General features: G+C 40.1%; 1 protein-coding gene across 1 annotated transcript in view; it reads right to left on the reverse strand.

Annotated features, from left to right (window-relative positions):
• Positions 1-14,920, reverse strand: part of LOC120768034 (polypeptide N-acetylgalactosaminyltransferase 2) — a 75,729-nt gene that overhangs the window by 44,885 nt on the left and 15,924 nt on the right. The window contains exon 2 of the mRNA XM_040094526.1: positions 9,700-10,274. Within this exon, the coding sequence (XP_039950460.1) occupies positions 9,700-10,274 (575 nt within the window). The remainder of the gene's footprint in view (positions 1-9,699; positions 10,275-14,920) is intronic.

Here is a 14,920-nt window from a genome sequence, read left to right on the forward strand (position 1 = left end):
CAAATAATAAATGAAATGTGAGTCGCGCAAAAAGTTAATTGATGCTGTGATATCAGCTGGAAAGAGCAAACACCAGCAACTGACTCATTGAAAGCACCGGCGATCAAGGTCAGCTGTGGCAAAAATGCAACAAAAATGAAGCGAATATGAAATGGAGTGCTCGTTTTTTTCATTTGAAGCGACATAAATTATCAAAAGCGAATCAAAATCAGATTTGCAAATCAGCGTGCAGCGCCGCGCTTCAAATAGGTGGCATACAAAAGCGAAAGCAAAAGCAAAAAAATTAAAAATATATTTTATTGTGCACACACAGCTACACAAACAGTGGTAAACAGACACATGTGCGTCTTTGAAAAATTTTAATTTGAAATCAAAAATGAGCTCAAACACAAATAAAATGCAAATAACAAAAAGCGAATTCACTAAAAATAGAATACAAATTTAGCGCTTGGGTATCGCGTACAAATACGACGGTGTGCCTATGTTTTCAGAGCCGCCGCGTTGGGGTGCGAATGTGCGCGCCAAAGCGGTGATGGAACAGAGGTTCGAAACGCTTAGCAAATCAAACGTAAACACCCATTGAAGTGATAAGCCGTGGGAGTCACAATGCGACAGACCCACAGGAAGCCTCGGAATTGAAAGGTAATAAAAATAATATTTTTCTGCTGCGAGATCAAGAGTAGTGGGTCAGTACAACTCTTTGCAAGGTTCTATGAGCTGATGACTATTTTATGTCATTGCTTTTCATTGTCAATATTCACACCTGGCGACAATGATTGTAACCAAAATAAAACAAGAAAAAACGTTAACTTCGGCTGCCCGAAGGTAATATACCCATAACAGGTGCATTTTTTTAGTAACTATGTGTTAAAGTAAATCTAAAGACGAAACAGGCCACCGGCCAGTGGTTTTCATCCAAAGAAAAACATTTTACTAGTTCTTTGAATATATCTCGTTAACTGAAAAAGTCTCCAATGCAAGCATTTGACTCCGATCGTTCAGTTTGTATGGCAGCTATATGCTATAGTAATCCGATGTGAACAATTCGGATATTACATTGTAGCCTTAGAAAATAATCTATACCAAATTTCGTGAATATATCTTGTTAAATGTGAAAGTTTTCCATACAAGAACTTGATGCCGATCATTCAGTTTGTATGGCAGCTATATGTTAAAGTGGTCCGATATCGGCAGTTACGACAAATGAGCAGCTTCTTGAAGAGAAAATGACGTTTGTAAAATTTCAAAACGATATCTTATAAACTGAGGGACTAGTTCGTATATATACAGACAGACGGACATGGCTAAATCGACTCAACTCAACATACTGATCGTTTCAATATATACTTTATAGGGTCTCCGACGCTTCCTTCTGGGTGTTACAAACCTCGTGACAAACTTAATATACCCTGTTCAGGGTATATCTATTTTCCATATTTGGACTAATACACATACACACGTATATATATACTCACACATGCACACACGCATGATCTTTCGCCTTTTTTATGAGTTCGCCTGAATTAATAAAATCACACAATGAAACTTTGTTTAAAATAAAAAAATGAAAAGCGAAAAAAGGCATTGCCGCCACAACAGCAACAGTGGAAAATATTTAACAATGTGGAAATAAAGCAACAGCTGCGCAAGCGAGCGTTAAAAGTTCAGCAATATTTGCCAAATGCCGTCGTCGACGCAAACAGTCATATATGCGCACACAAAAGACACTGCACACACACATGCAAACAACTGCGCGTGTGTGTGTGTGACAAGCATTGGTGCACGTGAAAACAATAACGCTGCCTGCTGGTGCGCTTGGCGGCGCTTTATTGATGATGTGATTTTCATTTACGCATCTGCTGCCATCAATGGCCGCCCCGAATGGGCCCGGTGTCAAGCCAGAAGAGCCGCCTGTGCCTCGCCTTCCCGGTGTCATCAGCCACGGTCAGTTGCGGACAGCGCGCGCGGCTGCTCCTCGGCGGCGCACATACAACTTAATTGGCCATCAAATGTGCCCAAACGTAATTAATTGAGCCGTTATTATGCGACGCTGCCACCGACGCTGTCGTCTGCATTAATTGCTGCTGTTTTTGCATTTTCTTTATTAATGAAGTTGGCCTTTTCGTGCGCCGCCGCCGCCACCCGACGTCGCCGCCGCGCATTTTTATTGTAGTGTTGGAAAAGACCGTTAATGTGGGCGCACGCAATACCGTTACTGTAAATAAACGTAGCGCAGTCGTGTGGGCGGTAGGCATGGTTCGCTTTCTTTCTTACTTGCCACGTTTTGACAGCTGCTCGGCGGCTCGCCCGACAATAAAAAAATCATTTCGCTTTCATTTCCTATGATTATGCGCCATTGAAGTGGCGCCATTATCCATTGCATGACATGAGCGTCCTGATGGGCGGCAGGTTTCACTGAAAGCGGGGTACACAAGCAATACGCGATTATTGCCTGGTTGTAATTGAATTTCATAAATGAACAGCAGTGACTTAATTCATTTTGTGCTGAGCTGATTGAATTAAAAGGCGGCGATGTCCAGTTTACGTTACAATCGTGTTTCGAAAGAAATTCAGCTGTTTCGAAGCCGGTTGGATTTTGGTCTGCCATCACAACAACAATGACACATTTTGAATAAATATTTATATTATACAATCTTTGTATGTATATAAAAATTGCATGTCACGTTGTTTCTCCGCAATGGACTCCTAAACTACTGAAACGATTTTAGTAAAATTAGCACATTGTGTCCAGTTTGAACCAACTTAGAAGATAGTATAGTAAAATCAATTCAAAAATAAAAAATAAAGTGAAAGCTCTATTAGACGAACCCTCTTTCGGCGGACAGTTCCAACATTTGTTGATGTTTATTAAAGACAATCCATTAAGCGGATAACCCTATTAACTGGACAAAAAGGCTGGCCTCGCCAGCGTCCGCTTACAAGAGACTACACTGTACTTAGAAATAATTATTCTTCTTAGAAAGAACACAAAATTTTATTCCAAGTCTCACCACCCTTTAAGTGTCGTCTTGAAGTTCGTCTTCTACTCACCAAGTCTCCCTATTCATGAGCAATTTTATAAGCGATGATCTAATTTGTTATTATACAAGTACTTATTGTTAGTGCTAACCCACAGGCGCATCGAAATTGTCTGGCTGCGCAAAAGACTCAAGTCTCAAGTCAAATCGAAAAAATGAAGCCTGATTCACAGCAAAGAAACCAGGCGTGATGCTTGCATACAAACAAAGCGACATAAATGCCATTCCAAGAAAGCAAAAAAAGCAACAACCAGCAGCTCCTACATAGCGAAGTCACGCGCCTACAGGCGGCACCCTCCGCGGAACGATATCCGCCAACCGAAGTGGGATGCCTAATAGTTCGCCACTATATTGAGAGCACCCACACACACACACACGCATACATGTATATCGAGCAATGTTAATTGTATGCACATAAACTTGCACGTAATTCCGAATCAATTGACGCCAAAGTATGAGCTTCCGAAGGCCGCGCGCTGCGTGGCTGTGTAGCTCTGGGGCTGTTCGCGATCCACATTTGTAATTGCGACATGTGGCATCTCCACAGCGCGACGTGCGACGAGCAAAAAACAAATAGTTTTTGTGAGACTGTAATTGCGCTTGCGGCATGTTTGCCATTGTTGTTGTTGTTGTTGTTGTTGTCGTTGTCACTTGTTTATTTGTGATGTAAATTTTTTATGTTTTTTTCTTTTTTCATTTTTTTATTTTTTCCATGGCTTCTGCTTGGCGGATCACAAATTTATTGTGGCTTTTGGTTTTGTTTGTTGTGTAATTAACAAATGATACATTGCAGCCGACATTTAATAAACTGCCACACACACACACACAATTGAGTAGACGAGTAGGCGGTGGTGGTGCGACCACACATCTGAATTCTAATATTCTGCGAGCCTTAGTGACATCTGAAGCCGCTGGCAGCCTTAATTAATTTCCATGTTCGTGCTCCTCTGCACCGCTGCGCCCACCTGCCAACAGCTAAAACCACCGAAATCCATAATGACACAACTACACTGGTGGGAATTTACCATAAGCACACATACATATACATACATACATAGTATAAATACATACATATGCCACGGAAACCACGCTGGCTGCTGCTGTGCTGCGCCAAATTGAAACTCGCGAGTTGTCTTGCCACTTCAGCCTCAAGCTTAAGCTTGCTGAATCTACTTATTGACTGTTTAGAATTCTAAGCTTCGTTCTATGGGGAATTTCGAGAGCGATTCGAAGGAATTTTTGGTATCGTTTTTTTTTATCAGCTCGCAGCAGAGAAAGTAGTAAGTTGACATTCTTTATAGTCTTCTCGATAATCTTGGCGCACTCCATCCTCCAACTTGAGAGTATTTCTACTTGATTGTGAGTGATTTTGTTGTTGATTATTAGTTTTTTCAAAGAAATAATTTCATTGGAATATTTGTGAGCTCTTGTTGTTGTTTTATGCTTCGATCGGCGTCCACAGATCTGTCTCGATCCAATGGATTACAATGCAGAATATGGGAATCGCTCTAGCGGCAGCGCATTCATTGTTGTTTGCTCAGTGAAGCACTTTGTTGCAATATACAAAAAAACATACACACACACATGCGCATATATATTTGCATTCAACATGAATTTAAGCTTATTATTGTATTATGATTATCACCCAGAGAACACACACGCACCCTCACGCGGGCTTATTGCTGGTGTACTTAATCCCAGTTAATGCATTAACAACAACAACAACAACAACAATTAAACATTTACACCGGGCAACAATGACGAATAGAGATAACAATGCGAAAAGCGCGAAAAATGCGAATAACAACAACAATGCGAATGGTATCAGCTATAACAACAACCATACAAACAACAACACCAGCCACAGCAGTGGGCCAGTGAGTCAGTGGCGGTGGCCTCTGCGTCGGCGTCGGCGGTCGCGGTGCGGCGTTGGTGACAACAGCTGACTGTCGCATAAATCAAACAGTGAATTGCACCGAATTATGACAGCGACTATGAATTTATTGCTCAACAAAAACACGCAAATTAACAGCAACGGCAACAACGGCAACAACGCCAACAACAACAGCGAAGTATGACAAAACATTAATGAATACATAAAGAGTGACAACACGATTACAAGTGTTGTTGCAATGCGTGTCTGTATGAGTGTGTGTGTGTCGGTTTGCTCGGAGTAGCGATTGTTCACACTTTTCCGGCTTTGCATCGCTTTGCCGCCGAAAGAGATAATGGTGGCAACATCCACCGCCGCCACAATGACAGCAACAACGGTGGCAATGACAGTTATACTATTTTGTGAAGCCACCAACAACAATGCTGCGGACATTAATTGTCCCACTGTCGCGTTTTGTTACTGCCTTTATTGTTTTTTGTTGTTGTGGCGTTGTCGTTTTGGCCGATGACGTACACATGTTGCTACTTAATCAGCTGAAATTTATGATGCGATAAGCGGTAAAATACGAAGGTGCTCTGCATTCATTAAAATTAAACAACAACAAAAACAAACAAAAAAAACAAATATCATAATAACGGCTGATTAATAAAAAGCAAAAACAAAAACAAAAATTGAAGTGTGTTTGTATAAGGCACAGCTGTGCCGGCCGATATTATTTAACCATATCTGGGACTCTGGCGCTTTGTTGCTGTCTTCTGAACGCAACAAAACCAACAAAAGCGGCGCACAAGAGTTTTCGAATATTGGAAAATTAGTGGCGATTTCTCAAGTGAACAAATACTGTGCGCACAGTTAGTATAGCGCCACTTAGAAATACTAATTGCGGAATGTGGCACACACACACACACACACAAACAACAACATTTACATAGGCAATGCTCACACTTATGACTGTCTCTATTTCGCAAGAAATTTAATTGCTTTCGTTTACTTTTCTTTCTGCCTTTTTGCGCTCGTTGGCAAGCGAGCGCCACGCGATAAATTATTTCGCTGGTGGAAGAGTTCAAGTGTCCACAAGACGAAATTTACAAATGAAAATAATGGAATCGTACAAGCGAATTAACCTGTTTTCTCTTTTTGCCCCTTGGCCGGGCTCGCTCGTGAAGGTGTGTGTGTGTTCGTGATCGTGAATATGCAAACGAGCAAAGGCCACACGACGTAAGTGGGAGGGAGGCGGGTAGGGGGTTACCACCGGCCGCCCTGAGTGCACTGCAGCGGGAATGTGTGGCTGTGTAACGAAGCGCATGTGTGTTTTAATTTAAATTTTCGGTAACCGAATGAATGACGAAAATAGCAAAAACAATGAAGCTAAATAAAATGGAAAACAGAGCAAAACCTAACTGCTGTAAGATTTATTGCCGCCGGCCCGTTTGGTTGCCTAGCTGGTACGCTCCGCTGGCTTCGTCTTTGTTGTTGTGTCTTTTCGGTCGCTGAGTATCACGACTTTTTCGGGCCATCAACCACACTCACATCTCTATGCACATCTACATCCACATACAAGCGCATAGAAACGCATTACCAAAAAGTCGTCGTTAATGCTTCTAAGCGGCTCTTTCTTTTTGGCTGTTTGAAAGTGAAAGGCTGCCGCCAAACTTGCCGCAGCTGCTCTGGGCTTAGCGACCACAAACGACAAGCCGCAGCTGAGCTTCAAACAAGTCGGTGTGCGTGTGTGTGTATGACGTGTGAGTACAGATGCATTTTCGTCGCACACTTCCTTGAATATCCAGTCAAAGCCCGCCGGACCAGCGGCTAAATTGGGAAATGGACCCATAGATTCGCAAATACTCGTATCTGCCATCGTGAACGGGAAGTTTTGTGGTGGCGCTTTGCTACCCGAAGTTAATGTTGCCACAGAAAATGTATGACGATTTGATATAGACGCGAAACAACAACCACCATGCAAGTAAACATGTGAACCCAAACGCCGAAAATGAGAAATAAACAAAATTCGTTGGCGGCTTTCAAGTTTCGCAACATTTGCACCAAAAACGCAAATCAATAACCAAAAACCGTAAAGCTTGCCGATATCCGCTGGCACACACATTCGCTAGACAAACAAATTTATAACTGTCGATCGCATTTGGCCTTGTGATTGGCCAATAATCGGCGGCGGCGGCGAGTTCAAGTTGCTGCTTAGTCCGCATTGTCTTTATTGTTTGGCTCAATTTGGTGCTGCCATTGTTGTTGCTATCGCCGTTGATGATATGATTATGAGCCCGAGCCGTTTGTCCTCCAACTGAGGAGCGCCCGATTTTGTCTCTCCCCCCACTTCGATTTGCAATTTGCAAAACTTTTATTGGGTTTTAGGAACGCTCGATTGCTCGAATGCTCGATTGTTCGAGTGTTTGTGACTTTGCTCAAAGCCTTTCCATGGATTGCGATTTATTGCCAATCTTTTGTTTGATTTCGCGAATTTTTGATTTATGCTCGTGCATTGTGATACTGATTGAATTGAGAAATCGTTGATGGGGGGAAATCGAGGCAACTGACTTTTGTTGCCTAACTTTGACATTTCAATACACAGATACCAGCGAATCTTGTTAACTAAGTGGACCATAAATTATAAGTGTATCTTCTTACATAAGCTCTACTTTGAAAGAAAGCGGTAAAGCAATGAGAAATTGTGGTCATTATTACGGATAGTTATTGAGCAACGAAGACAAATGAACTTAATGAACGTAGTACTTGAAGAAAATTTTCAAGAAGATTATCTTCACTTAGTAACTGAAGCAGTAGAAAGAACTATTTTAACTTGAGTCATGGAGAACTGAAAATTTTTTCTGAACTTCTTTTCAAGCCAGGAAAGATTTGCTAAACACGATTACTGATCTGCTTAGCTCCGGACAGTTGCAGCCTGTGGCTTTTTTTACGAGTACAAGCACTTTTTGGTGAAGGTTTCACCGACGGAGATCACAAGAAAAGGTCCGTAGGATTCATTTATGCACATCGTAGAACAATCCACTGTTCTGAATCAACTTTGCTGCATGTGTGTTCTTATATATGTGTGGAACGCAAATAAGTACAAAAGAAGTCTTGCGAAATTTCGAAGGACACTTCATAAAAAATCAGCATTTCACATAACAACAACATTTGGATAACAAAATTGTTCTTAATAGAACTCTTACACGAGCTGCTCGTACACTTTCGCTCATTTGTTTCTTTAGTGTCTTTGTGTTTATTTTGCTTTGTGGCGAATTCTTGTGTCTTTGGTTTCGAAACTTTTCGTTGTTTAGCTTTGGGTTTGGCTACTGGAAATTACATTTACTGTTGTTGGCCAAAGTGGCCGTAAGTGTGCTACAAGTGAGCAGAATATTGAAGCGACTGCGTACTTTTGTATGTGTGTGTATGCATGTGTGTATACATGTATTTACGTTTGCAAGAGTTCTTAAGTCAAGCATGACGACCCACCTGCTCTATGCGTATGATTACACATACATATAGTTCGTATGTATGTATAGGTTTGTATTAAAAGTTATGTTGCATGCTGCCTGCAGTGAAAATAACTAGCTATTAACTGGTTCCTATCTAGTTTGAACCGAAAGCACAACTAGTCGGTAGATTGCCTTTTTTCTCATCGAGTAACAGTATTTTTTTAGGAATTGATTTCTGCCAGATGTAAATTGCCAGATTTTAGTTAGAAACGTATTGGTTTTAAGCTTGTTTCAAACAGTTACTTAACTGCAAATTTTCATTTATTTTCTCTTCAACCAATAATATATGAACTGGGTCCTCAATGTTTAAAAAAATATTGATACGCTCTCTTTCTGAATCAACTTTTCAAATAATCGGTTTGGTGCTTTTTTAGTTGGGTCGATTTCATCCAGCGAGTTTTAGTTCTAAGCTGATTAGTTTGATGTTTCATTGCCGAGCTCTTTCGCGTTTTTGCTTCGTTGGACTTTGAACAATCACCAGCCGCTATTGCGGTAACTGGCAAATGCAAATTGCTGTTGTTGGCGGTTGTATGTGCCGTATAGGTATCGGTTTGGCATTTCTGATTTGCATTTTCTTCATTGGAATTTTAATCGGGTAACGATGGAAGAAGAACACAACTCAAATGTAGGCGGCCAGTTTAATGAATAAAAGAATACTTGTTGGGCAATGTGAGAGCGGCAAAAAGACTGACAGAGGCACAAGGCGCGAGTGGGGCTCGATGCGATGATCGGTTAAGCGGATAACGATCATTTACTATCGATCGTGCAACGCACTGTGATGCGAAACACATAAGACCTACAGCACTTTCATTCAGCATTCCAAATTGCAGAATATAACAAATAGCGGTAAAAAACGAAACAAACGATTTTGTTTGATAATTTTGGTCATTGTTGCTGCTAACCGCCTTCGTTGGCTGGCGTGACGGGTGCAATGCCCAGCATAAATGCAAATTAATTCGGTGTCCGTCCGCCAGCCCGTCGGCACCTCGTTGAAGTGGCAGCCTCTTCCTGTCTCTGTTCATGGCGTTATGGATGAAATGCCAGGAGCGTGTAGTCGGTGAATAATGAATGGCCATGAATATGCGCGATTATGCGATTTGACACGGAGGCGGACTAGCGATGTGGAGGCGGAAGGAAAGTCGAAAAGCGAATGTAATTTACAAGTACAGTGTGTGTATGTGTGTGAGACCACAACAGAAAAGAATGCCGTGACTGATGAGAGGCCAGCTGTCAGACAGACACAACTGGAGTGGGTGCTTGCTTTACAGTTACTCACCTTTTCTGTGCTGGACTGGAAGTAGTAAACCATGACGAATATCCAAATGATGCTTACAAAAACAATGAATTTCACATTGCGGCGCATTTTCCTTCTGTTGCTGCTCCTGTTGCTGGCGTTAATATTCCTACTGTTATTTATATTCCTGTTGTGGTTGTTGTTGTTATTAGTGCTGATGCTAATGCAATTGACTTTGTCGCTGTTGTTGGTGGCTTCTAGACAACAACACGTGGCACGGCTGCCGCTATCCGGTCCAACGTGCGTCTGTTGCTCCTTCAGGTGACGAAATGTATTGGCTGTGTTGTTGTTGTGCTTGTCGCAACACGCTTTGTTGCTGCTACCTAGTTGACGGTTGGTCTTGCTGTTGCTGTCACCGTCGCCGCAATGTTTATCATAGAGATTTATGAGGGTGTTGTTATTGTTATAGTTCCTGCAACTGCTGCTTACTAGTGGGCGACTGTTGTTATTGATGTTGCTAGTGTTCTGATTAAGATCGTTCTGGGCGCTGTTATCACCAATACTAACGTCTACCAAGTTCTCTTCATCCGCTTGCACCGAACTGAAATTGTTTATCGCTGCAAAGAGAACAAAGAAGCAGGTGAGAACATATGTACATACTTGATTAAAGAGCTGTTCTCTCCAAAGTTCGACTAAAATATAACGGATTTTGTTAGGCTATACTGCTGAAATAAATATTGGTTAGTCGAAAAAGTCTTTTCGTATTTTGTCAGTGGATGTCGTTGCAGTCGTATATCTCCAGTGCTACCAATCACATTGTGTCACACCATATAGTGTTGGAAAGATGAGAAAGCTTAAGTTTCATTTAACAAAAAAAAATTAAATTCAGGGAAATTGAAAAAAAGTTACAGCTGTTCAAAAATGAGTGAAAACTATGAAGAAACTCGCTATATTTTGAAATTTTTGTATAAAAAAGGGAAGAATGCCACGCAAGCCACCAATGGAATTTGTAAAGTTTACGGAGACGATGTTGTGTCAGTTCGTGTAGCACAAAAATGGTTCGCTCGCTTCCGGTCTGGAAATTTCGATTACGAAAAGACTTTTTCGACTACCCAATATTTCGCTTTTTATAATTAGGAATCGATTTTCTCTGCCAAAACGCTACTAAAAACTCTTATTCTGATTTCCGCTCACACAAATATTTATCATTATCTAAAAATGTGAAGAAAAGTATCAGTGCACTTAAGCACTATCCGCATTAAATGAGATTTTAAAGGTTTGGCGTCAATGAAATACACTTTTTTGTGTTAACTTTTTCTAAAATGCCACTCCATTAAGAGGTCACGGATTAAAATGTATAAAACTAAATCCACTTAAATTGTTCTTCATCATACCTATACTACGTATACAGTCCACCGTGTTTTTCTCTAATAATTCCGTTACATTAAATATTTATGACAGCAAATCGCGCCATTATCATTATCGAAAGCACAAACTGTGTTTTTTCTCGAATTTACTGTAATTTATGAAAGCAATATTTTGCCACGCTTTAAGCCGATTCCTATCAATTAAAAGATAAAGCAATTATAAATCCAAATAAGTTTTTATGAAATCGAAGTATTAATTGAAAATACGAGCTGCATTTTTATTGCATTATTTCGCCGCGTTGTTGTTGGTTATATTTTCTAATATGCGCAGAGTTTTAGCTTTTTTTGCGTGTAAAACCTTTTGAGCCCCTCGCATGGCTGTAAACTCGCTGTGCGGGTATTAGTAGGTGTGTGTGTTTGTGTTGCACTTATGTATACGGCGGACTGTCATGCAATGCTTTATTGCAGGAATGCAAAAAATAATCCGAAAACATTGCACGGGGTTTCTGTTTTTTGTCAATTTCGATTGGAATAATGAAACGTATTATTTTCGAGATATTTCCTTTACATGCACCGAGCTTTATCCACTTTTTTGCGCATATGTTCTCATGTAAGCCCCAGTGTGCGAGTGTATTGGTGTACGTAAGTGGAACGGGTTTTTGTGATGAATGTGGCACAGACGCAGTTAAATTAAAATCAATATGTTTGCAAAATCGAATGGAAACAATAAACAATAAGCCGAATAGCTGAATTAAACACAGATGTAAATGTTGAAAATTAAACCAGAAAAACGCTTTGCAATAACTTAAAAGAGAAGCAGAAAGCAAATTCATTCTATTTTTATCACAAACAAAAGAAAATATTAACAAAAGCCAAGTAAGGATATGCTTAGTACGGGCGCAACCGAACATTTTATGCTCTTGCAACTTGAAAGAATCAAAGCCAGGAAAATACATACGTTAAAGTGTAAAACGTCAACCAGAGGATCGAAATTCAAGCAGTTTTATATATCCATATGCTAAATCGGGTCTGTCCGGAAAAGACTGATTTTCTTCCGCCGCGACTGTACTTCGGAGCGTGCTTGCATCGACTAGATTCGGTTTGTTTCGGTGGCACCATGCCATTTTGGAGGGCCGGAAGAGGTCGTTGATGAAGACCGGAAGAATGAGCAAAACCAAAGTGAAAACGATGGTCATTGTCTTTTTTGACATCAAAGACATCGTCCACCATGAATTTGTTCCCCCTGTACAAACCGTCAAGGCCAAGTTTTATTTGGAAGTCAACAAGAGACACAAAGGAAGGGTCAATCGGGTCCGACAAGACATTGCAGCTGATTGGAAGTACCATGACGACAACGCCCGGTTCACACAGCCTTTCTTGTGAACAGCTACCTAACCAAGGTCGGCAGCCCAACGCTTCCGCAGCCGCCTTACAGCTCAGATGTGGCCCCCGGACATTTTTGTTTCCTTGCCTTAAAAAGGCGGATGAAAGACAAGCATTTTAAAACGACAGAGAGGATCCAAGCAGCACGCACCTCGGCTTTCAAGAATAATCCAGAGAATGCCTTCAGTAACGCCTTCAATGCTTGGCATCGACGCAGAAGGAGCCTATTTTGAAAGTTTTTAATTGTTAAATTGATTCAGTGGTATTACATCCCGGACAAACCCTGTAACCTTATATCCATCTTGATTAGTTTTCAGTGATACATACAACTTTCAAGGGAACAAAACCATTATGCTCTGTAGCAACAGGTTGCAAGAGTATAAAAACGTTAGCCCAATACCCTTCACAAGTTATAGTTAGGCAGTTATAGGCTATAGTTGACGATCTCAGCAATTCCTTTGAATAATTATCCATGCCAAATATTGTGAAGATACCTCGTGTAGAGACCAAACCCCTAGAAAGGATTTGATTCCTATAGTTCAGTTTATATGGCAGCTACATGCTATAGAAGTCCGATCTAAGCAAATTTTTCTGAGATTGTAGCGATGCTATGACAAAAATCCATGCAATTTTTTGTGAAGATACGTCGTTAAAAAGAATTTCTCTTAAAAGAACTTAATTTTGATTGTTTGGCAGCCATATGCTTTAGTTGTCCGATATCTGCGGTTCCAACAAATGGGCTTCTTGGTAAGAAAAGTAAATGTGCAAAATTTCAGATCGATACCTCAAAAACCGAAGGACTAGACGCTTATATACCGACAGACTGACGGCCGGTAGGACGGACAGACATACATGATTAAATCGACTCAGCTCGCCACGCTAATGATTTATATACATACATAAATACTTTATGGGGTTTCCTACCTTTTGTTTTGGGTACTGCAAGCATCGTAGCCAACTTAATACACCCTTTAGGGTATAAAAATCTGCTCTATTATGAATAAATAAATTCGGTTTTACAGCAATTGTGTTTTCATTGTTGTGGAAATAGGCGAGATAAGCAGGTTTAAATTAATTGAATTACATTGCAAAAATATTTTATAAAATCAAAAGTTATTCCTTACAGACCGTAGGAGTTTTCACCAACTTTATTTTGGGTCTTGCAACGTTTCAACAAACATGCACTAATTAATCAAAAACCGAAGCGCCCGAAGGCTACACGGTTCTTTCAGTAAATATTTGTTGCATTTATTGCAGAAGAGCGTTCGCTTTCTAAGAATTCCACCACATCGAGTATACTTGTGTAGTAAATAATAATTATAATTAGTGCAGATCTCTTCTTCTTTTTGAATGTGAGTGTTTCATATGTTCGTCAGATGCTAGATGCTAGATGCTAGCGGTATCAATAACACAACTCAAAATTGTTTGTTTTCAGAGCCAGCTATTTTTGGTTGTTTAGAAAACTAGTCGCTGGTGGCGGAATCGAAATATTCACAACGCAACATAAAAGTGGGTTCATAGATACATATGCATGTGTATATGTAATGGTTGGATGAAATGTACACGTCAGTCGAAGTTTTAGACTTGCGTCGTTTTATGTGCTAAATGAATATACCGTTGGTTTGTGTGGTTGCGAAGTTTCGGCAGGTAATTATTTTAGCACAGCCCTAAGAGAAACTAGTGTGTATATGCGGATGGTTGTTGGTGTGGATTGTGTATTTCCGAATGCCATTCATAACAAAAATCTATTTATTTACATGTTTGTATTTAAGTAACGAACTTTTCTGCAGCCAAGCGTTAATATTTATTCTGAATTTTATGTGGAATATACAAGCAGAGGCATTCAAATAAAATCATTCAACACCAGTGAAATAATATGACCGAAAAACTTGATATTGCTGTTTCTAAGTGAAATAAATTTAGATTGTTCAGAATTTGCGCCTTAAAACCCTAAAGGTGTTGAAGTGTTGATTACATTCAAATTTCACTTCGAAGACATGGCTGAAGTCTATGAAACAAGGAGAATTATTATCACGATGTCATCATTTACCTCAAGATGTTCCCATTCGCGCAAAAAGTTGTCAAAAGCGTCTTTCTTAAACACCTATTAGGTCACTTCATATAGATTTGAGAATATACATATAAATTCGCATTACTGCCCAACACTTTCCCTCGTGGAATCAACAAAACCACAATTCAGATAATGATCGCAGAATCAGTTCCAGCAATCAGTTATTTCAACCAACGTGAATGAAGATAAATGAAGGAGGTTTTAAGTTGCTCTTGGACCTTCAAAAGGTATTTAGTAAAGTCTAGTAACGATAGTCATCTTCCCATAAAAAGATATCTAGTTCGAAGACACATAAAGAGAAAACATTTTTTTTTTTATCAAAATCCGGAATGAACTTCTAATGGATTCTTGATGTTGCAATTTTTATCGCTAATTTAAGATCTTATCAGAGACCTTTCAGAACATTCAAAACAGCCTTACACATAATCACACTTACACATAC

Source organism: Bactrocera tryoni, chromosome 2, assembly GCF_016617805.1.
Source record: "Bactrocera tryoni isolate S06 chromosome 2, CSIRO_BtryS06_freeze2, whole genome shotgun sequence".
In the NCBI taxonomy this organism is placed as follows: domain Eukaryota; kingdom Metazoa; phylum Arthropoda; class Insecta; order Diptera; family Tephritidae; genus Bactrocera; species Bactrocera tryoni.